The sequence below is a fragment of the Zea mays genome, chromosome 4 (genome assembly GCF_902167145.1).
Source record: "Zea mays cultivar B73 chromosome 4, Zm-B73-REFERENCE-NAM-5.0, whole genome shotgun sequence".
Lineage (NCBI taxonomy): Eukaryota > Viridiplantae > Streptophyta > Magnoliopsida > Poales > Poaceae > Zea > Zea mays.
In genome coordinates, this window is record NC_050099.1 from 32,769,573 (window position 1) to 32,791,202 (window position 21,630).

Here is a 21,630-nt window from a genome sequence, read left to right on the forward strand (position 1 = left end):
CATTTATATAAAAGGGGAGGTTTGGCCCCGTTACACGTCGGTTTCCGAGTTAATCCCGCAGATTTAGCTAACAAATCCCGCAAATATAAACTCGGAACTTAACTAATTCTACGTGTGTGCCATCAGTGCGGATTGCCCGCCTGCCCAAAAGTGGGCTCAACACTTCTAATGAATCAAATATAAATTTTAGATACATTGAGTTGTATGAATATTTTTTAGATATATCTAATGCTTAGAGAATCATATATAATATAATATTTAGGCTGTACATGTGCTAATAAATGCTAGACCAATGCCTGAAAAGCCCAAATCCATGAGATTGGCTTATGTGAGAGAGACAATCCCTCGAAAACTGCTTTGGAAGCTCATGTGAGGACTGAGGTGTCAATTGACCGCCGACTCGTCCTGGACGTTCCTCGAGAAGTGGAGAGCAAGGATTTAAAAAACCGGCTGAAAGTTTACCGGTTTTCGAAAGTTTTTAAATTAAAAACCGTTCGATTTTGGTGAAAACCGTCGATTCACCGGTGGTAAACCGTTTTCGGTGACCGGTTTTTGGATTTCAAACGGTTTGGTATAGGAGAGGAATTGGATTTTTCAGCACTGACCTCGTTGGACACAGCCTGAATTCAGCCCAAACCCAAGTTCCACCACACGTTTCTTTACCCTAACCTTTTCGCTGCTCCAGCGAGGCATACAGCCGCCGCCGTTTCTTCATTCTTCCTTGCAGCGCCGACGCTCCATCTTCCGCTCCCTCCCTTGCTCGCGCTCGGCACGTAGGCGACGGTGGCAGCGCTCAGCCTCGGGCTCTCAGCGACGGCGTCAGCGGCTTCCCCTCTCGCCAGTCGCCTCGTCCTCCGCACACCGGCCGGTGGCCCTGCGTGCGTGCCCCCCCCCCCCCCCTCTCTCTCTCTACCCCCCTCCGATCGCCAACGGCGCCCGGCCCCGGCGGACAGCCGCGCGCGGTCTGAGGGCAGCGGCAGCCAGCAGCCGCCGCTGCACCAAGGCGGTCGCGCCGCGCCGCTTTGGGAGCGCTTAGGCATCTCCAGCACTGTAAATTGCATGTAAATTGCAGTATTTGCAGAGTGAAGTTTGAAATAGGGAGTGTGATATGGAATCTTACGCCCCAAAGCGAAGCGTTACCCGTCATCTTAGCGTTGAAGCGTGCGCTTAGTGCCACTTTTTAGAACCCTGATAATTATCGACCATGATAGTTATTGAGTAGTCAGCCCATAGTCTGATCCGTTCCGGAGGTCCACCACTGGTGCTAGATATAGGACTTAAGTGAAACCTCACTAAATACTAATGTCGGTCAATTTCCTTGTGTTTTTGGGCAGCAGCAAAGAGGCAACGGAGAGGGTTTCCAGAACAGAGTATACAGAGGGCAAGGCTGTTATGAGCAACAAGGAGGAGAAAGAATGCCAAATGACCAAAGAAGAGAAGAGGCGGAAGAAGAGGGAGAAACATAAGGACATGGGTCAGAGCGGCGATTATGAGGGTAAGGCTGTTATGAGCAACAAGGAGGAGAAAGACTGCCAAGTAACCGAAGAAGAGAAGAAACGGAAGAAGGGGAAGAAGCATAAGGACAAGGGTCAGGGCAGCAATTCTGATAGCTCATGTGCCAGGAACCATAGCATTGAGATGGAGCAAGCTGATGTGTCAGCCAAGATGGCTGAAGACTCCTGCTTGGAGCATGCAGAGGCTGTTACGAGCAAAAGCTCTGCGAAGAAACACAGGAAGAAAAAGAGGAAAGATAAAGAGGTTGAAACTATTGGCCAGAAGCAGATACTCGATGCTGATGAAAATGTTGGGTCAGAAGATACGAAGAGGAACAGCAGAGAAAGGGAACATGATAGGAAGTCAAAGAAGCACAAACGAAAGCATCAGGATGACGAGACTGCCTCAAATGGTTCTTCTGGTAATCAAATTGTTTTAGGGGAAGATAAGAGGACGGAAAAAGAGTATTTAGTTACCTTGGATTTGGAAGAGGACAATAAATCTGATATGTCAAAGATTGGGAAGAAGACAGATAGCAAGAAGAAGAGGAGAAAAGAGAGAAATGATGGTGTTGACCTAAGACAAAATACACTAGTTGGAGAGGGCAAGAATGGTAAGAATAACAAAGAGAAAAAAATGTGTGAGGATGAGAATGGTGGCGGTGAAAGAGAGAAAGAAAACATGGGAAAGCAGAAGGATAAGTGTAGACGAGTGAGCTTCACTGATCATGTGGAGGTGTTTAATATAGGTGGTAGTGATGATGTAGAGGGTGATGGGAGTGGTGAAACTGAACTTGTGCATGGACGACGGTTTAGCCCTGAGGAAGATGCAAAGCTAATGGAAGCGATATTGAAATATGCAGAGGTTTCTTCTCTTGCTTTATAGTTTATATATTGCTGGGTTTCACAAATTATATGCATTCTATTTAGTACCTTTGCTTGCTAATAAGTGTATGGTAATGTATTAGCATGCTAATTGATAGGAAGCTATGTAGACATGGAAGTTTGAGACAATGGTTACTATTATTTGTTACTAAGTGATGTGGATTATTATTCTTTAATTTACAAAGATGGATCTCAACAATTCTTTATCCAATTTTAATTTGCCTACTACCCGATTGTTGTCAGTTATATGCTGAAATGCTGAACATATTGATGGAATGAACTTGTCATTTTGTACTTATATTTTCATATACTGTTGTTTGTATAAGGTAGTTCAACTCAGTGTTCAGCATTCATGTAAATCACTCTTGTTATGCTTATTTTTTTTGCATTAACTTTAATGGGGGAGTTCAGAATGTTCTTCACATAAGCTTAACCGATATGTTTTGGTATTCTCATGTTCTATGTTTGATTAGTAACCAGTATTACATATATTAATTGTTCTGTAGTTTCGGGGCTATATCATGTTTCTACTTGTTCTGTTTATCAAATAAATAAATAGGTGGGTGGTGGCTATAGTTTATGTGCTCACCATGATTCATACTTCAATTTTGTAATGTTTCATCAATATAGTTGAAGCAATTAGGAGAGAAAGGGTTACAGATGATTGGGGAAAGTAATAAGCATCCAGAGACCAGGGGTTGTTGGGCTGAAATAGGTAAGCCATAAACATCTGGACTGGAGCTATCTATTTTACACTTCCCCTCTTATACTGGATTTTCCTTCTGTAATTAATATATCAGTTACACATGTAAACTTTTAAACACAAATTAAAATTAGTCCTTAGGCTCATATGCTGAAAACAATGGTTAGATTGCAAATTTTATTCTTGTCAAATATGCACTTTGCTGATAATTTAGGAATTTGGCTTGTGAATTATGTTAGATGAATCTTGTCAAAGTCTATGTTTTTTCTGATCTGGTTAGCAGATGGCTTATTGAGTATTTGTTGAAGGAAAAGCATTACCTCATAGACCCAAGAAAGCCAAATACGCGCGTGGAAAGGTTTTACTTCAAAGGAGTGCTGAACGTAAATGGACCGCTGAGGAGTATGAGATAATTCGACGGTAACATAAAATCCTCCTCCTAAGAATTTTGAACTTTAGTTTTGTTTTTGATTATATATACAAACTTTACTTCACATTTCCACATTTTAGTTTTAGCTGTAGACCTCTACCAAAAAGTTGGATTATATGGAGCACTAGTCCTTAATTCTATCTTGATTCTGTGTAGTATTAACAAATGTGATAGCTACTAGCATCCTTGCATTACTGAAGTTAGATTAACTACTCCCTTCGTTCAAAATTGTAAGTCGTTTTAGCTTTTTCTAGGTACATAGCTTTTGCTATGCATCCAGTTTAGATATAAACTATGCCTGTATAGTGTATACATAAATGATAACTATGAATCTAGAAAAGCCAAAATGGCTTACAATTCGGAAGGGGGGGGGGTGTGGTAGCATATTAGCTGTAATGTGCTATATGCCTATATTGTTCTTATGCTCTCTGCCTTTCCCCATCTCTAGCTTTGAAGACATTATTCACAAACTTAGCAAGAAATGCAATATTTGATTTGTTACTGTGTTTAAGATTAGTAAATTTCTTGGTCTATTATGGACCTTTCTACTTCTTAATATATTGATACAAAGCTCTCCTGCGTGTTCGAGAAAAAGATTAGTAAATTTCTTTAAATTGATTTTTTTTGTAACTGATAATATTTTTTGGCGTCCCTGTATATCCTGTTCTTGCTGCATAGTATAAACCCTAGCTGTTGCATATCATTCATATTGCAGCATGCTTTTTTTGGCATTTATTGTGAAGTAATGTTAGGATCTTATTTCATGATGACTGGCTTCATGTGATTAACATTGCCATGCATGACACAGGTTTGTTGAAAAGAACGGCCGAAATTGGAAGGTATTAGCAAAAGAACTTGGAAAGAGTGAAATCCATGTAAAAGATACTTGGAGACGAATAAAGTTCAAAAATTTGAAAAGAGGTGTCTTCACTATATAGCCTTTAAGTTCATCACAAGTTAGCTAATTCATTAGCAAATATCCATTTTCATCATCACAACTATACTCTTTTTTTATTGTTGTGTTTGGTTTACACTCTATCAGAATGTTTTTTTCTTGCATTAGCACTCATTTGGTTTATAAAAAACAAGATTATGGGGATATAATTTTACTTTAGTTGATTTTAGTTTTGTCCATAACTTAATGTTATATTCCACAGATAATTGCATAGCATGTGTTCATGGTTTTCCATATATATCTAATTTGAAACTTGGTATGAGCTATACATGGTTCACAATAGTTACACCTTCATCTTTGGAGTAGATACCCCTTATTTTGGGTGCAGTTGGTTAATTTGAGCACATTGTTAAAAAGTAACGGCATGGCAAATGGCAACAACCATAAATTTCATTCAGTTTCTGTTAGCTTTGAATGACAGACACCTGTTTGGAGAAAATGTCAAAGCATTGGTACTTCTGTATAACATAGCTAGACTGCATGTGTATCTGTATCTTCAGTTGTGTTGAGTGAGTTAAGGGTCCGTTTGGCAGGATCCAGATTCCTGTAGGAACATTTTAGATCCATATTTTCTCAAGAAATGTTTCAGGTGATGAATCAGAACCACTTCATGAAGCTGTCTGGCTGTTATGTTGGATTCTGTTACTCAAATAAATGTTTTTAAAATCGTGTAAATACAAATATACTTTAAATTTTGTTGATTATTTTTGTGGGCAAATAGCCAAATACTAAATGCAACCCATTTTAACTTGTCACACAAAATGATAGGGGCAAAGGGCAGACCCAGTGTTGGATGCTCTTACATAAGTGGGGTCTGAGAAGGGATAAATCGGTGCAAGTCTTCCCTCGTAAATGTGGAGAGGCTGCTTTGAACCCGCGATTTGGTGACTCAGTGAAACAGCTCTCAACACTACACCATGCCTGCACTTCTTACACTAAAAAGGACAAGTAGGAAAAAATAATCACTATTATGTGCGGGAAATCTCAAAACCACCTTTTCTCCGTTCTGCGAGTTTCCAAAGGAAAGAACTGTCCCAAGTGAATCGTTTCGCTAAAACTTGTTTGACACCGTTTCCAGCGATTCTAGTAAAAATTGGAACTGATTCCTATCCAAACACACCCAAAATGTAGTTTCAAAGAATGTACAAATTAGGTTTTGAGAAAGACCATAAGTTTTAAAGGATTTAGTGATTTACTAATTAGATAAACAGGGTTCCACAATGCAAACAATGTGTCCCAAGTTTTTTGTACCATGAAGTGAAGTTTCATTATTTAATATAGAAAGATAATACTTTGATGTGCTAACTTGTCCATTGTGTTTCCCCTTTATTTGGCGAAATGTTCAGGGACTTGGAGTCAGGATGAGTACCAAAACTTGTTTGATTTGGTAAATCTGGACATGCGTGTGAAAGCCCATCAAAACATCAATACTGGTCACCGTCATGTGTGTAATTCTTTATCCTTCTGCATATTTTATATCAATTTCATGCTTACCATCTTCAACTAGTTCTCTTTCACACTGCTATATCCTTGATTCCATATAATCAAGTGTACTCGTTTGTGACAGATAAGAGATAACATTTCTTGGGAGGCTATCAGTGAAAAATTAACCACTCGTAGAGCCGAAGAATGCTGCACGAAATGGTTAGTGTTGCCAGCCATTTGATGCATAATGCAGTTTCCTTCTTGAATATGTGCCTAATTCTGTATATTTCAAGTTTTTCTGTATTATCTTTTACGCTGGTCAGCCTTGTCTCATCAAACTGATTGGGTAATGGGTATCAGTTCTGTTCGAAGAAGTGCAGTGCGTGGTATCTCTTCGGCATATTTATTCTTAGACATATTCTAGTATGCTGATACCTGACATTAGTACAGACTCTGTTGAGAACCTGAATTATTTTTCACATTGTCTAAACTAACATGGTTGTATTGAAACTCCTGTAAAGCGATAAATAACTTCGATTTTTTGAGATTTTATGTAGTGTTGGGTTGGCATGCCTTGATTACTGAAACCCAATTCTTTGTATTGCTAATTTTGGTTTGTTTGTCCTAAATTTTCAGCTCATATATGAAGATACTATCTTCAGACATATATAGTCATCAAATGAAATTTATTTATACATAACAGGTACGGGCAATTGGCATCGCCGCTGGTTAAACAAGGAATCTGGGCAGATACAGATGACTACATGTTAGTGGAAGCGTAAGTTTCTATGGGTTACCTATCGAATACGGTACTACTGTCATAAGAAAATGTCATCTTGTCTTTGGGATTGTGACTGTGGTGTGGCCTGAAAGTGCCTCTGAACTGAGGTAGTATAAATCTATGTTTCAGTAAGGAAAACTTGTGTATTTGATCCCTCTACTTTTGAGTAAATGATGGAATAAGTCTTGAGCATCTAGAGGACAACAAACGCTTTTTGACTGTCCTCTGTAGTCTCTTTAACATCTAGAGAACAACAGTCGCTTTTTGACTGTCCTCTGTAGTCTCATTAGCATCTAGAGGACAATCCTGTTGTGTAGTGTGTGTGTGAGAAGGTGTGGTAGTACAACCTCTAGGGCTATAAATATGTGTCTCCAACCCTTGGATGGGTATGGCATTTGAGTAGTGTGTGAGAAATAAACGAAATTTGCCCCAACTCGTAGTGTCATCCTCTGGATGAGAGTTAGAGTCCCTTTGCTCCAACCGTTCCTTCCTCTCCTGCTCAGACGAGCAGCCTTTCGTCTGAGACAGCCTCTTCCACACGCAGCGATCCCTAACTAGCCCACCATGTCCCTACGCTCGGTCACTTCGAGTGCGCGGCGCCAGCAGGGGGCCGAGGTCGCCGCGGCATAAGAACGCGAGCGAGCAGAAGCAGCGGCTGCAGCGACAGCAGCAAGGGCAGCACGACTGGCGGCGGTGGAACTGACAGCAGCGAGAGCGGAAGTAGAAGCAGCGGAGGCGACAGATGCTGCACGTGCGGCGGCAGCAGAGCTCGAGGCTCTGCGCGACAGTAGAGCCGGCAGCTCTGCTTCTGTCGACGACAACACCGACGAAGAGCTCAGGCTGGCGAGGGAAGCAGTGCGAGAGCAGGCGGCACAGTTGGCAGCCGCACATTCCCATGGGCGCGCGTGGCGGCAGCCCAGATAGGCGCCGGCGGTGCTCCCGGCGGCGGCGACCGAGTCGACGGAGATCGCGGCCTCTATAGGTGGCGCGACTCTCCCTCCCCGGATCGGTACCATAGTCGCCGCATGACCCAGGCCATTGTCAGGGACATCGGTCCCAGCGATGGGTGGCCTACCCTCACCAAGACCAACTACGTCGAGTGGTCCGTGGTGATGAACTCCTGGTTCGCCACATGTGGGAAGCAGTTCGGTACGACGACGTCGACTACCACGAGGACCGACGGGCGCTAGATACCCTCATTGCTGCAGTCCCGCCCGATATGCAGTTTTGGCTTTCCTAGAATCGGACTGCCAAGGAGGCCTGAGACGCCATCGCTGCGACCCGCATCGGCAGTGACCGTGCCCGCAAGACCACACTGCAGGCACTTCGCAAGGAGTGGGAGAACATGGCCTTCAAGCCAGGTGAGGATGTTGATGACTTTGCTCTCCGCCTCAACACTGTTGCAGAAGATGGTGCAGTTCGGCGACGACACCTACGATGAGGAGAGAGTTGTTGAGAAGCTCTTCCGTTGCATCCCCGAGATGTACAAACAGATTGCTCGCTCGATCGAGTCTCTTCTAGACCTCTCCACGATGACAATCGAAGAGGCGATAGGTCGTCTCAAGGTGGTCGACAGCGACGAACCACAGGCTCCCTCTGGGCCTATCACTATCGGCGGGAAGCTACATCTCACTCGGGAGCAGTGGGAGGCCTGCTAGGGTGACAAGAAGGGGGAGTCCTCGACACGAGGCCGCAAACGCGGCAAGCCGCGCAAGGCGCGTGGAGACGCCTAGGCCGGGGTGCGAGGACATGCTGAGGGTGGTGACCGTGGAGGTGCCCAAGGCGGCGTCGTCGGCAACAAGCCGGCACGAGACGACGACTGTCACAACTGCGGCAAGCTTGGCCACTGGGCCAGGGACTGTCGACAACCACGACGTGGCCAGGCCAACGTCGCACAGGCGGAGGAGGCTCTGCACCTAGCACATGCAAGCATCGAGCTATCTCCAGCGACACCGGCCGCAGCGGCACTCCTCCACCTTGATGAGTCGAAAGCACACGCTTTCCTCGGCGATGGCTCCAGCAAAGACATGATCGAAGGATGGTGCCTCGACACCGACGCCACTCATCACATGACCGGCCGACGGAAGTTCTTCACCGAGCTTGACTCTAGCGTCCGAGGCTCCGTCAAGTTTGGGGACGCCTCCGGCGTAGAGATCAAGGGCGCCGACTTAGTCATCTTCACCGCCGCGTCTGGTGAGCACAGGCTGCTCACCGGAGTCTACTACATCCCCGCGTTGAGGAACTCTATCATCAGCTTGGGACAGTTGGATGAGAACGGTTCGCGCGTGGAGGTTGAGCACAGAGTCATGAGGATCTGGGATCCCTCTCGTCGCCTTCTTGCCAAGGTACGCAGGAGTCCAAATCGGTCTACATCCTCAACCGCTCGTCCACCAAGGCACTCAACGAGATGACACCGTACGAGGCTTGGCATGGGCGCAAGCCGGCGGTCTCTCACCTACGGGTCTTCGGCTGCCTCGCGTTCACCAAGGAGCTTGGCCACATCGGCAAGCTCGACGACAGGAGCACCCCAGGGGTGTTCATTGGCTACGTGGAGGGCTCGAAGGCCTACCGCATCCTTGACCCAGGAATACTGCGTGTGCGCACGGCGCGCGACGTAGTGTTCGACGAAGGGCGAGGATGAGCCTGGGACAAGGCGGTGGACGACGACACGACTCCTACGTACGACGACTTCACCATCGAGTACATCCACTTTGAGGGAGCCGGGGGAGTAGGCGACCCTTCTTCGAGTAGGCCTACTCCAGCCCCCAAGTCTCCACCGACTACAACGCCACGCTCTCCAGCTCCGGCTACAACGAGCTCTTCGCCACCACGCCATCCAGCCACGACTTTGGCTCCAGCGAGCTCTCCGTCACCACGTACTCCAGCACCGACGGTACCCTCCCCGAGAACAACTTCTTCGACACCAGCTCGTGTCTGATGGAATAAGTCTTGAGCATCTAGAGGACATCAGTCGCTTTTGACTGTCCTTTGTAGTCCTTTAGCATCTAGAGGATAGCTTGACTGTCCTCTATATTCTCTTTAGCATCTAGAGGACAACAATTGCTTTTTGACTGTCCTCTGTAGTCTCTTTAGCATCTAGAGGACAACAGTCGCTTTTGACTGTCCTCTGTAGTCTCTTTAGCATCTAGAGGACAATACTGTTGTGTAGTGTGTGTGAGAAGGTGTGGTAGTGCAACCTCTAGGGCTATAAATATGGGTCTCCAACCCTTAGATGGGTATGGCATTGTGTAGTGTTCGAGGAAATAAACAGAAAATTGCCCCAACTCATAGTGTCATCCTCTTAATGAGAGTTAGAGTCCCTCTACTTACAATTGGTATCAGAGTCAAACTATCCTGCAGCCTAAACATCTCGTGCTCATCTCCTTCCCGCGCCTCTCCCCACACTCAGTCGGCAGCAAGAGCTCCAACTGTTCCTTCCTCCCCTGCTCAGACGAGCAGCCTTTCGTCTGAGACAACCTCTTCCACACGCAGCGACCCCTCACTAGCCCACCATGTCCCTACGCTCGGCCACTTCGAGTGCGAGGCGCCAGCAGGAGGCCGAGATCGCCGCGGCACAAGAACGCGAGCGAGCAGCAGCAGCAGCGAGGGCAGCACGGTTGGCGGTGGCGGAACTGGCAGCGGCGAGAGCGGAAGTAGAAGCAGCGGAGGCGGCGGATGCTGCACGTGCGGCGGCAGCAGAGCTCGAGGTTTTGCGCGGCAGTAGAGCTGGCAGCTCTGCTTCTGTTGATGACAACACCGACGAAGAGTTCAGGCTGGCGAGGGAAGCAGCGCGAGAGCAGGCGGCACAGTGGGCAGCCGCGCATCCCCATGGGGGCGCGCGTGGCGGCAATCCAGATAGGCGCCGACGCGCTGCAGGCGAGGGCGCACGCGGCGGCAGCCCAGACGGGCGTAGACGCGCTGGCGGTGCTCCCGGCGGCGGTGACCGAGTCGACGGAGATCGCGGCCTCTACAGGCGGCACGGTTCTCCCTCCCCGGATCGGTACCATGGTCGCCACATGGCCCAGGCCATTGTCAGGGACATCGGTCCCGGCGTTGGGCGGCCTACCCTCACCAAGACCAACTACATCGAGTGGGCCGCGTTGATGAGGGTACGGCTCCAGGTTCGCCAAATGTGGGAAGCAGTTCGGTACGGCGACGTCGACTACCACGAGGATCGACGGGCGCTGGATGCCCTCATTGCTGCAGTCACACCCGAGATGCAGTTTTCGCTTTCCCATAAGCGGACTGCCAAGGAGGCCTGGGACGCCATCGCTGCGACCCGCATCGGCAGCGACCGTGCCCGCAAGACCACACTGCAGGCACTTCGCAAGGAGTGGGAGAACCTGGCCTTCAAGCCAGGTGAGGATGTTGATGACTTTGCTCTCCGCCTCAACACTGTTGCAGAAGATGGTGCAGTTCGGCGACGACACCTACGATGAGGAGAGAGCTGTTGAGAAGCTCTTCCGTTGCATCCCCGAGAAGTACAAGCAGATTGCTCGCTCGATCGAGTCTCTGCTAGACCTCTCCACGATGACAATCGAAGAGGCGATAGGTCGTCTCAAGGTGGTCGACAGCGATGAATCACATGCTCCCTCTGGGCCTATCACTATCGGCGGGAAGCTACATCTCACTCGGGAGCAGTGGGAGGCCTGCCAGGGTGACAAGAAGGGGGGTCCTCCTCGACACGAGGCCGCAAACGCGGCAAGCCGCGCAAGGCGTGTGGAGGCGCCCAGGCCGGGGTGCGAGGACATGCTGAGGGTGGTGCCCGTGGAGGTGTCCAAGGCGGCGCCGTCGGCAACAAGAAGCCGACATGAGACGACGACTGTCACAACTGCGGCAAGCTTGGCCACTGGGCCAGGACTATCGACAGCCACGACGTGGCCAGGCCAACGTCGCACAGGCGGAGGAGGCTCTGCTCCTAGCACATGCAAGCATCGAGCTATCTCCAGCGACACCGACCGCAGCGGCATTCCTCCACCTTGATGAGTCGAAAGCACGCGCTTTCCTCGGCGACGGCTCCAGCAAAGACATGATCGAAGGATGGTGCCTTGACACCGGAGCCACTCATCACATGACCGGCCGACGAAAGTTCTTCACCGAGCTTGACTCTAGTGTCCGAGGCTCCGTCAAGTTTGGGGACGCCTCCGGCGTAGAGATCAAGGGCGTCGGCTCAGTCATCTTCACCGTCGCGTCTGGTGAGCACATGCTGCTCACCGGAGTCTACTACATCCCCGCGATGAGGAACTCTATCATCAGCTTGGGACAACTGGATGAGAACGGTTCGCGCGTGGAGGTCGAGCACGGAGTCATGAGGATCTGGGATCCCTCTCGTCGCCTTCTTGCCAAAGTACGCAGGAGTCCAAATCGGTCTACATCCTCTACCGCTCGCTCACCAAGGCACTCAACGGGATGACACCGTACGAGGCTTGGCATGGGCGCAAGCCGGCGGTCTCTCACCTACGGGTCTTCTGCCGCCTCGCGTTCACCAAGGAGCTTGGCCACATCGGCAAGCTCGACGACAGGAGCACCCCAGGGGTGTTCATTGGCTACGTGGAGGGCTCGAAGGCCTACCACATCCTTGACCCAGGAACACTGCGTGTGCGCACGACGTAGTGTTCGACGAAGGGCGAGGACGGGCCTGGGAGAAGGCGGTGGACGACGGCACGACTCCGACGTACGACGACTTCACCATCGAGTACGTCCACTTTGAGGGAGCCGGGGGAGTAGGCGACCTTTCTTCGAGTAGGCCTACTCCAGCCCCCAAGTCTCCACCGACTACAACGCCACGCTCTCCAGCTCCGGCTACAACGAGCTCTTCGCCACCACGCCATCCAGCCACGACTCCGGCTCCAGCGAGCTCTCCGTCACCACGTACTCCAGCACCGACGATACCCTCCCCGGGAACAGCTTCTCCGACGCCAGCTCGTGTCGAACATGACCCAGTGGAGCTCGTGACCCCGCTCTCCCACGACGAGGAGCGCGTCGACGCGTGCTACGACGGCGAGCCGTTGCGGTATCGAAAGGTGGAGGGCCTTCTCATCGACCCGTCAATGCCCGGGCCCGGCGTCTCGCATTTTGGCAGGAGAGTTGCATCTTGCATGCGACGATGGTGAGCCTCGGTCTTTCGCGGAGGCCGAGAAACACGCGGCTTGGCGTGCCGCGATGCAGTCAGAGATGGATGCAGTTGAGACGAACCGCACCTGGGAGCTCGCTGATCTCCCTCATGGTCATCGCGCGATCACCCTTAAATAGGTGTTCAAACTGAAGAGGGATGAAGCCGGCGTCATCGTCAAGCACAAGGCTCGCTTGGTGGCACACGGTTTCTTACAGCAGGAGGGGATCGACTTCGACGATGCTTTCACCCCGTGGCAAGGATGGAATCCGTGCGACTCCTCCTTGCGCTATCAGCCCAGCAGGGCTGACACGTTCATCACATGGACGTCAAGTCGGCGTTTCTTAACGGCGACTTAAAGGAGGAGGTCTACGTACACCAGCCGCCAGGTTTTGCGATCCCTGGCAAGGAGGGCAAGGTGTTGCGCCTGCGCAAGGCTCTCTATGGCCTGCGACAGGCACCGAGGGCTTGGAATGCCAAGCTAGATTCCACGCTCAAAGGACTATTCACGCCAAGCCCGCACGAGGCGGCCATCTATCGACGGGGCAATGGAGGAAGTGCCTTGCTGGTGGGTGTCTACGTCGACTACTTGGTGATCACCGGCGCCAAGGATGCAGAGGTGGCAGCGTTCAAGGAAGAGATGAAGACCACCTTCCAAATGAGTGACCTGGGGCATCTCTCCTTCCACCTGGGGATTGAGGTGCACCAGGGAGACTCCGGGATCACACTTCGCCAGACCGCCTACGCCAAGCGCATTGTTGAGCTGGTTGGGCTCACCGACTGCAACCCAGCTCTCACTCCGATGGAGGAGAGGCTGAAGCTGAGTCGCGACAACACGACGGAGGTGGATGCTACACAGTACCGACGTCTTGTGGGGAGCCTTAGCTACCTTGTCCACACACGGCCTGACTTGGCATACTCCGTCGGCTACGTTAGTCGGTTCTTGCAGCGACCGACGACGGAGCATGAGCAGGCTGTGAAGAGGATCATCCGCTATGTTGCAGGGACTCTCGACCACGATCTCTACTACCCGAGGTGCCTTGGGAAGGCACACCTTGTCGGGTACAGCGACAGCGACCACGCCGGTGACATCGACACTAGCAAGAGCACAAGCGAGATCCTCTTCTTCCTCGGCAAGTGCCTCATTAGCTGGCAGTCGGTCAAGCAGCAGGTGGTGGCCATGTCCAGCTGGCGAGGCCGAGTACATAGCGGCGTCCACTGCTTCGACTTATGCGCTCTGGCTGGCTCGACTGCTCGGTGATCTCCTCGGGAGAGAGACTGGAGCGGTGGAACTCAGGGTGGACAGCCAGTCCGCTCTGGCATTGGCCAAGAACCCCGTGTTTCATGAGCGGAGCAAGCACATCCGGATGAGATACCACTTCATCCGAGACTGCTTGGCAGAAGGGAGCATCAAGGCGCGGTACATCAGCACCAAGGATCAGCTTGCAGACCTGCTCACCAAGCCCCTTGGGAAGATCAAGTTTCTTGAGCTTTGCTCCAGGTCCGGGATGGCCCAACTTTCCCACAAGACGACGCCCAAGACTTAGGGGGAGAATGATGGAATAAGTCTTGAGCATATAGAGGACAACAACCGCTTTTTGGCTGTCCTCTGTAGTCTCTTTAGCATCTAGAGGACAACAATCGCTTTTTGACTGTCCTCTGTAGTCTATTTAGCATCTAGAGGACAATCCTGTTGTGTAGTGTGTGTGAGAAGGTGTGGTAGTGCAGCCTCTAGGGCTATAAATATGTGTCTCCAACCCTTGGATGGGTATGACATTTGAGTAAATGCAACTTGCCCTCTATACTTTTAAAACCTGGCAAATTATCGTTTCTACTTCTATACCAACTCAAAATAGGCCTAATACCAGACATGAAATTTTGTTACCCTTTTGATTTACTCTTTTTTTTTTCTTTCCATGCACAAAGTCAGAACGAATAGAATGAAATGCAAGTTCTTTTAGATGGAGGGAGGTGTGTACCTGAACGATATTTATCATGTTCACCATGATAGACATAGACCGATAATGTGTCTCATATGTTTGAACTGTGGGCAATATGCCTCCCTTGTCAATGTTGCCTGGTAGCATTGTCTTGTTTCTTGGTAGCATTTTTCTTTCCTATCTTTGTTATCATCACGATACGTTATTTGTTGCCTGCACTAATTTTTCTTAACAATAAACCAGGCTTCAAAATGTCGATGCTGTTTGTGCTGAAGATGTGGACTGGGAGAACCTTCTCGAGCACAGGTGATTGTTGATTGGTGACTTGGCTTCAATAATCTTTCGACATAGCTTGTTGCTAGAATTTAGTAGTTTTGGTATATGGCTCCCGTTTTCATTCTTTCGTAACGTGAAATTTAATAGAGTGTTTGGTTTGAGGAATCTTACCATCCAAATTAAGATGGTGCATCATGAGTTCATTATTCAGATTTGGTGGGATGACTCCAATTCTCATATTAGTACTAACTAACTATGAGGAATGAGATGATGATGGATCAACTCATTCTATTTCACAAACCAAACAAAAATAGTGAGTGAGAAAACGATGGACTAGTTCATTCCTCAAACCAAACACCCCATAAATGAATCGATCCGATCAGCACGTGTTATCAGACCACTTTGGTTAGTGGTCACAGTAACCGGGTGTTTCCTCTTTGTTCAGGTCTGGGGAGCTTTGCCGTCATAGATGGAACCAGATGATTCGCCTGATGGGTGACCACAGATATAGGCCTTTCATTGAGCAAGTGGAAGTGCTTGCAAGGCGGTACTGCCCAGAGATGCTTGCGTACAGGAAACCAGTCGCAGGTGGATCCTCGGCCGACGAACCTGCTGGAGCCTCTGACTTGTAATATGGGATCTTTAGAAACGTTAGCAGCATATGGTTCTAGAGCTGCCAAGGGTGTCGTCAGCACTCTGATCTCAACAAACTTTGGTATTGTTGAGGGCTTATGTATCTTCTGGATTTGAAATCACGGATGTTTTATCGCCCAACTAATCATGATTTGGGGCTCGATTAGAGAACGACTAGGAATCAGGCCGTCCAGTTAGAACTAATAGTCTGATTAAGTGTTGGATGACTGTTGAAAATGCAATGTGAACTTAGCAGCTGTGCACTTGCACTTTTACCTTGGACTTGGAAATTGCCGTTGCCTTCTTGGCTTTCAACCTTCCCAGCTGCTGTTAAAAAACGGAACCTATTACCCCCGGTTTTCAAGGAATAGTTAGATTAGATTCAAATTATATACATTAAGAATAATGTACATAGGTCCATATCGTCAATGAATATCACAGCACAATACTTTATATACTAAATAAATCGCTAAACTCTTGGTACATACCAGATTTTTAATAAAACACAAATAAACTAGTTTAACTTTGACTAAATTTATAAAGGATTCGATCAAACATCTAGTACATGAGAGTAGTTACATTAAATCGTTTGAGCATTGACAATACATTTATTTGGTTTTGCATGTCGAAATATTTGCATGTAAACTTGATCAAAGTTGGAGCAAAATTAAAACGACCTACAATTTATAGAACGGAGAGAATGTCTAGCAATAAGCAGACAAACTGACGGTTCCACAACCAGGAGGAAAATAAACACTGCATACATCAATCCAACACATTCTTGTGCTTTCTCTTTTTGCAGTACATGATCATCATCACCCTTCTATAACTGATAACAGGCACACTTACATGGCCAATACATGATCATTTAGAAACACACAGGTACATGCACATATAGCTCTATGCAGTGAAGTTCTGTCACGGATGGACACTTCACAGCCATCTGCACTGAGAGCTCTATATCCACGTTTACTACACCGTAGTCTCAGTAAGGAACGATGATGGATTCAATGAGCTCCTGGAGTGGAGCCAGCTCCTTCTTGTCAATCAGGCCAAACTCCTGCAGCACAAAAATACCAAAGGACGTTAACTGCTGCCATTTTCTTTTTTTCTTGGCCAAGAATGCAAATATGTAATTGTGTTGTATGAAAAGCAATTGCCATGATTGATGGGACCTACATTTGTAAACAGAATGAAGTGCTTGAAACAGGTATTGAGATGGGCCTCCTCTTTAAGGCTAACAATCTTCTGGAAATGCGAGTGGTATATGTGGGCATAAACACGAAACAAGCGCTTGAATATCGTCTTCACTACTTCCTTGAAGTTTGGTGGGAATGGTGTGCCTTGACAAAGGGGAAACAAAATCCGAATCAGATAACATGCTCGATTGCATCAGATACCAGGTGTTCTCAAGAAACCGAGAGAGCTCCATAAATCCACAAAAAAGCAACATACCAAGTTTTTGAGGAAATATGGATTCATCGTCAAGCTGGCCTTCAATCCAATCCATCAGATACTCCATATATTTTGGTGCTGATACCTCTATGGGTTTCTTTATCTGCACACCATCAGCCCATCTGTACTCATACCTGCATAAACCTCATGATTGTTCTGTCATGATATGATCTAAATATAAACTAATTTCCAAAAATATGCATCACAGGATTATGGGCACCAATTTATAACAGATGAAGTTATATGACAAAACACTAACTTGTTAAATGCTTAGCACTATAAAAAGCATGGCCACAAACAAAGTCCTTTTCGAAAATTTTCTTCTCGGAAAAAGAAGCATAACCTTGACTATAAACTACCAAGGTTCAAAATACACTAGAGCAGCATGTGAAAACGACTGTGGCCTTGCATTGCAGGGAAATGCAAGCACAATTAAGAAAAGGTAACCATGAGGCATACATGTTTTAGGTACACTAATATTTAAATTTTGAGCTGTATTCCTAAGCTTTGACACCCTAACAATTGATAGTTATGTATAGCTTCTACAGCAAGAGACTAATTGGTTTTCAAAAACTGTTGATATAGTTCGCTATGAGTAGCTAGATATAATAGCAAATACCAACTTAGCTAGGAGACAGAGTCATCATTGAATAGCAGCCTTGGTGAAACAGTTCACCATAAGCAAAATTACAATTATGCAAATCAACTAGTTACTGATAAACGTTTTGGATAAATTTTCACCATTTTGTATTTTAACAATCCAGAAGGATAGAATGTATGTAAAGGCTTACTTTGGGCCAGCTGTCATTGTTGGGCAGCTCTCAGGTGTGCAGAATTCTGTGAGCGTGCCATACAGCATATTAACTTGGTTAAAGAAATCCACGGCTACAAAACAAAGCAAACATATTAGCTTCAATGGAATATCCAAGTTAGGTGAAAACTGAAAACAGAAGGGAAGAACATTACTATTCACAGCAAGCCATTCATTGATATCCTCTCCAGGAGGCAACCTCACAGCTTCCCTAAGGTTTCCACTGCCGAGAGTGGCATCTATGTGCTTACGGAGCTGTGCTCCCTGCAGACAGAAAGAAAATATCAAGTTATGCATCACATTATTCGCAATGTAATTATGACTCAATGTCTGTGCTTATTTCAAGTGGCAAATAAAACATGCAAGATCTGAAGACAGTGTATAGGAAAACCTAGAAAGTTTGCCTTCATACAGGCAATTTTAGAGCCACGACATGTACTGAACATTAAACGTTGCTAGAAATAACTGCTGCAAGTCTTTGATTAACACCATCCAATGTTAAATAAGCATCCTGCCTGGTTTCACAAAGGATTCACTGGGTATATAAATACTACCGCCATAGATGTGGGACAAACGGAAGGGCCTCTAGCCAAGTTAGTTAGGTGGTCTCAGTAGCACTACTCAGGTCCTAGGTTCGACTCCTCGTGGGAGCGAATTTCAGGCTGTGGTTAAAAAATCCCCTCGTCTGTCCCACGTCAAAGCATAGGTCTAAGGCCCGGTCCTGGTCGTGTTCTCACATGGGCTATGGTGCCGCTGTGTATAGGTGGGGCAGGGGTTCAGGGGTTTTCTTGACCTGCGTGAGAAGGTCTTCTTCTTAATGACCGAGGGCTGTCTTACCTTCCGCAGATCGAGTTTTTTTTATAGATGTGGGACAACGTTCATTAGACCTTTCACTGAAAGTGTTTTTGTAATGGATTTAATTGACACGTGATAAGCAACAAAAGGAATCCCGTTAGCAGTGTTTCAAGATGTTTAGCGCATAGTGTCTTGGAATAGATGGAAGAATAAAGCAATCCAACAAAACTGTTGAGTCCCTTATGTTAACAAATGTTCAACAATAAACAGAGCTCTTGGCGAGATAGCCAACAAGAGTGTCAGCCACGCAAGATATCTTTAGTTCTGGACATAGCCAGAACAAAAAGGCTAAAAGCAAAACAGATAACTTAAAGCCTGTCTACTTCCAGAACACTGATAAGATCCATCACCAATTCATACTACTGAAGTTAACTCAAAGTTCTAACAAGACTAATTGCACATACTTTTCAGTGACAAGCATAGCCCGCACCTGCATGCCCTCTAAACAGTTCATGAGAACTGATTAAAATCCTGGATGTAGTACGGCCACAGGAATCACTAGATGTTGCAATAAATTGACACCTAGATAAATTGCTCCCGTATGCAGTCATGCTTCAGATTTTGATTGACGGCCCAGAGCAACGGCCACCACGCATGATACGCACTTTGCATGATGTGTAGCACGCCAAATAGTGGCGCAGGTGCAGGCAGGTATCTAATAACTCGTGCTGTCGTGCAGTACTTAAAAGAGGGAACTGGGAAGCCGAAATTGTTACCTTGCTGCCTGATGGAGCGCTCTTCTTGGGGCGGAATGTCTTCTGGTTCCTGCCAAAAGAATAAAAAACACTGATCAGCATGGTTGTTGCATCAGAAGCTAAAATCAGCGTAGTCCCTCAGTAACGAATAAGCCAAGCAGGCTGAGCCCGCCAAACTCGGCTCAGCATGATCTGACGTTGGGTAAAAAAAAAAACGCCGAGACAAATCCAAAATCAAGGTGAAGAAACAAGGTCTGAGCAGAGCGGAGCAGAACTCCCCAGTGGCACTGGTTGCTACGCAGAATTACTAATTAGGGCCGTCAGAAGAGAGCCACAACCACTCACTCAGCTCGAGCAGCGGATCAAGCAGGGGAATTCCCCGATCCCATGAACGAAACCCCGCGCGAGATCTCAGTTCCATCAGCGGGCCTGGATCCCGCGGTCCCGAACCCACGGGCGACGAGCCGGGGACAAGGAATAATAAAGCAAAGGGTGCAGAGCGAAGTACGTGTACAATACTACAATACGATCGAGATCCCGCGAGCGCTCACCGTCCAAGCCCGAAGAGACTCATCCTCCCTCCTCCGCGTCTGCGTGCCCTCCCTCGATCCGGCGCGCGCGTGGCAGTGGTGGGAAGTGGGGGCGACGGCTGGACCTGCTGCTGCAGTGCTGCTTTTGGCGCACGCAGCGTCAGCTAGCGAGTGCGAGGAGACGAGAGGACGAAGCGGACGAGGTGGGTCTGGGGCTGGGCTGCTCTGCGACCTGCCGCCTGCGAGAGCCAGATGCGAAATGATTGGGCTCACTCGTCAGAGGCGGCGTGGGCCGGCACAGCGAGGCGCGGCAGAACGCGCGGCGGATGGAGCCGGGCGCCTGGCTGGAATCCATGATCCATCATGCCCCGGGCCCCACCGGGTCAGAAGTCAGATCACCCAGCTATCGTCTGCGGCCGTGTCGTGTCGAAGTCGAGAACAAGTTTAACAACAGAGTCTATTGTTGGGTCTAACTTTTTACTATATTATCTAAAGCTAACGATAAACACACTCATATAATAAAGCTAACTTTACAGTTAGCTCTTAGATAAATCTCTTATCTCTTGTCTCTTTTATCTTTTTCTTGAAGCTTGTAGCATCTAGTTCTTGCACAAGTGTCCACTCTCTTTATTTTTTGATGTCTCTCTCTTCCACATAAGCAAAAATACTATATAAGCAGACTTAGAGCCCATTATTGTACTTGCTCTTAGTATCCAATACTCATACCCACGATAAAGAAAAATAATCCGCGGGATCATCCATATTCACTTATGGGTATAGATTTACCCCTATATACATATTCATGTAGGTATGTGTCACCTGTCGAGTCACTCGTACCCACAAAGATTAGACATATATCATATGTGATAAATATCATTTTATAAATATAATGAACCCTAAAAAATATCAGTTTAATAGTTATTAAACGTCAAATTTAAATAAACCATGTGCTATACTTAAGCATCACACCATTTGATTTCTAACATTATAGACACACGATGCTCTAGGATTGTGCTCAGATCTATAGAAATAATATCTAATTACATAATTGCGCAATAAACAACTATAAAATCTGCTTAGAGATTATATAACTAGGGTTTCATTTATTTTGGTCTAGGCCAAATGCTCAAGTTTATGTTTTTGGGCAGGTTTATATTGGATATTTTATACTCACGGGTTAACAAGCATGAGTGAGGGCAGAATGTTCTGATACTCGTTTTCTTTTTGGGTAAGGTTTTTGTCCAGTAAAAATCTATAATAGAATATTTAGCTCACACATATACTCTAATAAGATAAATACCCATCAATTATCGAATCATGATACTCGTTACCATTTCTAACTATACTACGCTCTTCGGTCTCCCTCCCACTGAAGTATGTGGCAACACTCGTGGTGCACGGTAGCCGAGGTGCATATGTGTCGTATATCGTACGGTTCGTACCTAAACGTTAACGAATCGTTATTCAAACGTTTCTTTACTATTTATTTAGCTTTTAATTGATTTTGTTCAAAAATAAATAGGAATAGAATCTAATCTTAATTCAATCTGATTTTTAAATTTTATAATCTAAATTTAGAGTCTTTTGACACCTTAATCGTATCTCATGTTTTCTACTATAGCAAACTTGGTTGATGGTCATCCAACGTTCT

General features: G+C 47.0%; 2 protein-coding genes across 4 annotated transcripts; one reads left to right on the forward strand and one right to left on the reverse strand.

Annotated features, from left to right (window-relative positions):
• The first annotated feature begins 567 nt into the window (after positions 1–567).
• Positions 568–15,917, forward strand: LOC100282699 (uncharacterized). Of its 3 annotated transcripts, none has more exons than XM_008679036.3 (10): positions 568–878; positions 1,335–2,358; positions 3,009–3,093; positions 3,390–3,501; positions 4,320–4,432; positions 5,813–5,910; positions 6,034–6,110; positions 6,595–6,669; positions 14,968–15,030; positions 15,446–15,917. In XM_008679036.3, the coding sequence occupies exons 2-10, from the start codon at positions 1,393–1,395 to the stop codon at positions 15,630–15,632; spliced, it is 1,776 nt and encodes a 591-aa protein (XP_008677258.1). In that variant the 5' UTR covers positions 568–878; positions 1,335–1,392; the 3' UTR covers positions 15,633–15,917. The 3 variants fall into 3 exon arrangements, with proteins under 3 accessions (XP_008677258.1, XP_008677259.1, NP_001149078.2); XM_008679037.4 differs by having other exon boundaries at positions 605–878; positions 1,338–2,358; positions 3,396–3,501; NM_001155606.2 differs by having other exon boundaries at positions 702–878; positions 1,338–2,358; positions 15,446–15,906.
• Positions 15,918–16,321: 404 nt separating this feature from the next.
• LOC100502388 (MOB kinase activator-like 1B) lies at positions 16,322–20,143 on the reverse strand. Its single transcript, NM_001196866.1, has 7 exons — positions 20,001–20,143; positions 19,471–19,519; positions 18,055–18,163; positions 17,880–17,973; positions 17,089–17,222; positions 16,813–16,976; positions 16,322–16,693 (listed from the first exon to the last, which is right to left on the reverse strand). Exons 1-7 carry the CDS (start codon positions 20,021–20,023, stop codon positions 16,619–16,621), a joined length of 648 nt encoding a protein of 215 aa, NP_001183795.1. The 5' UTR covers positions 20,024–20,143; the 3' UTR covers positions 16,322–16,618.
• Positions 20,144–21,630: the final 1,487 nt, after the last annotated feature.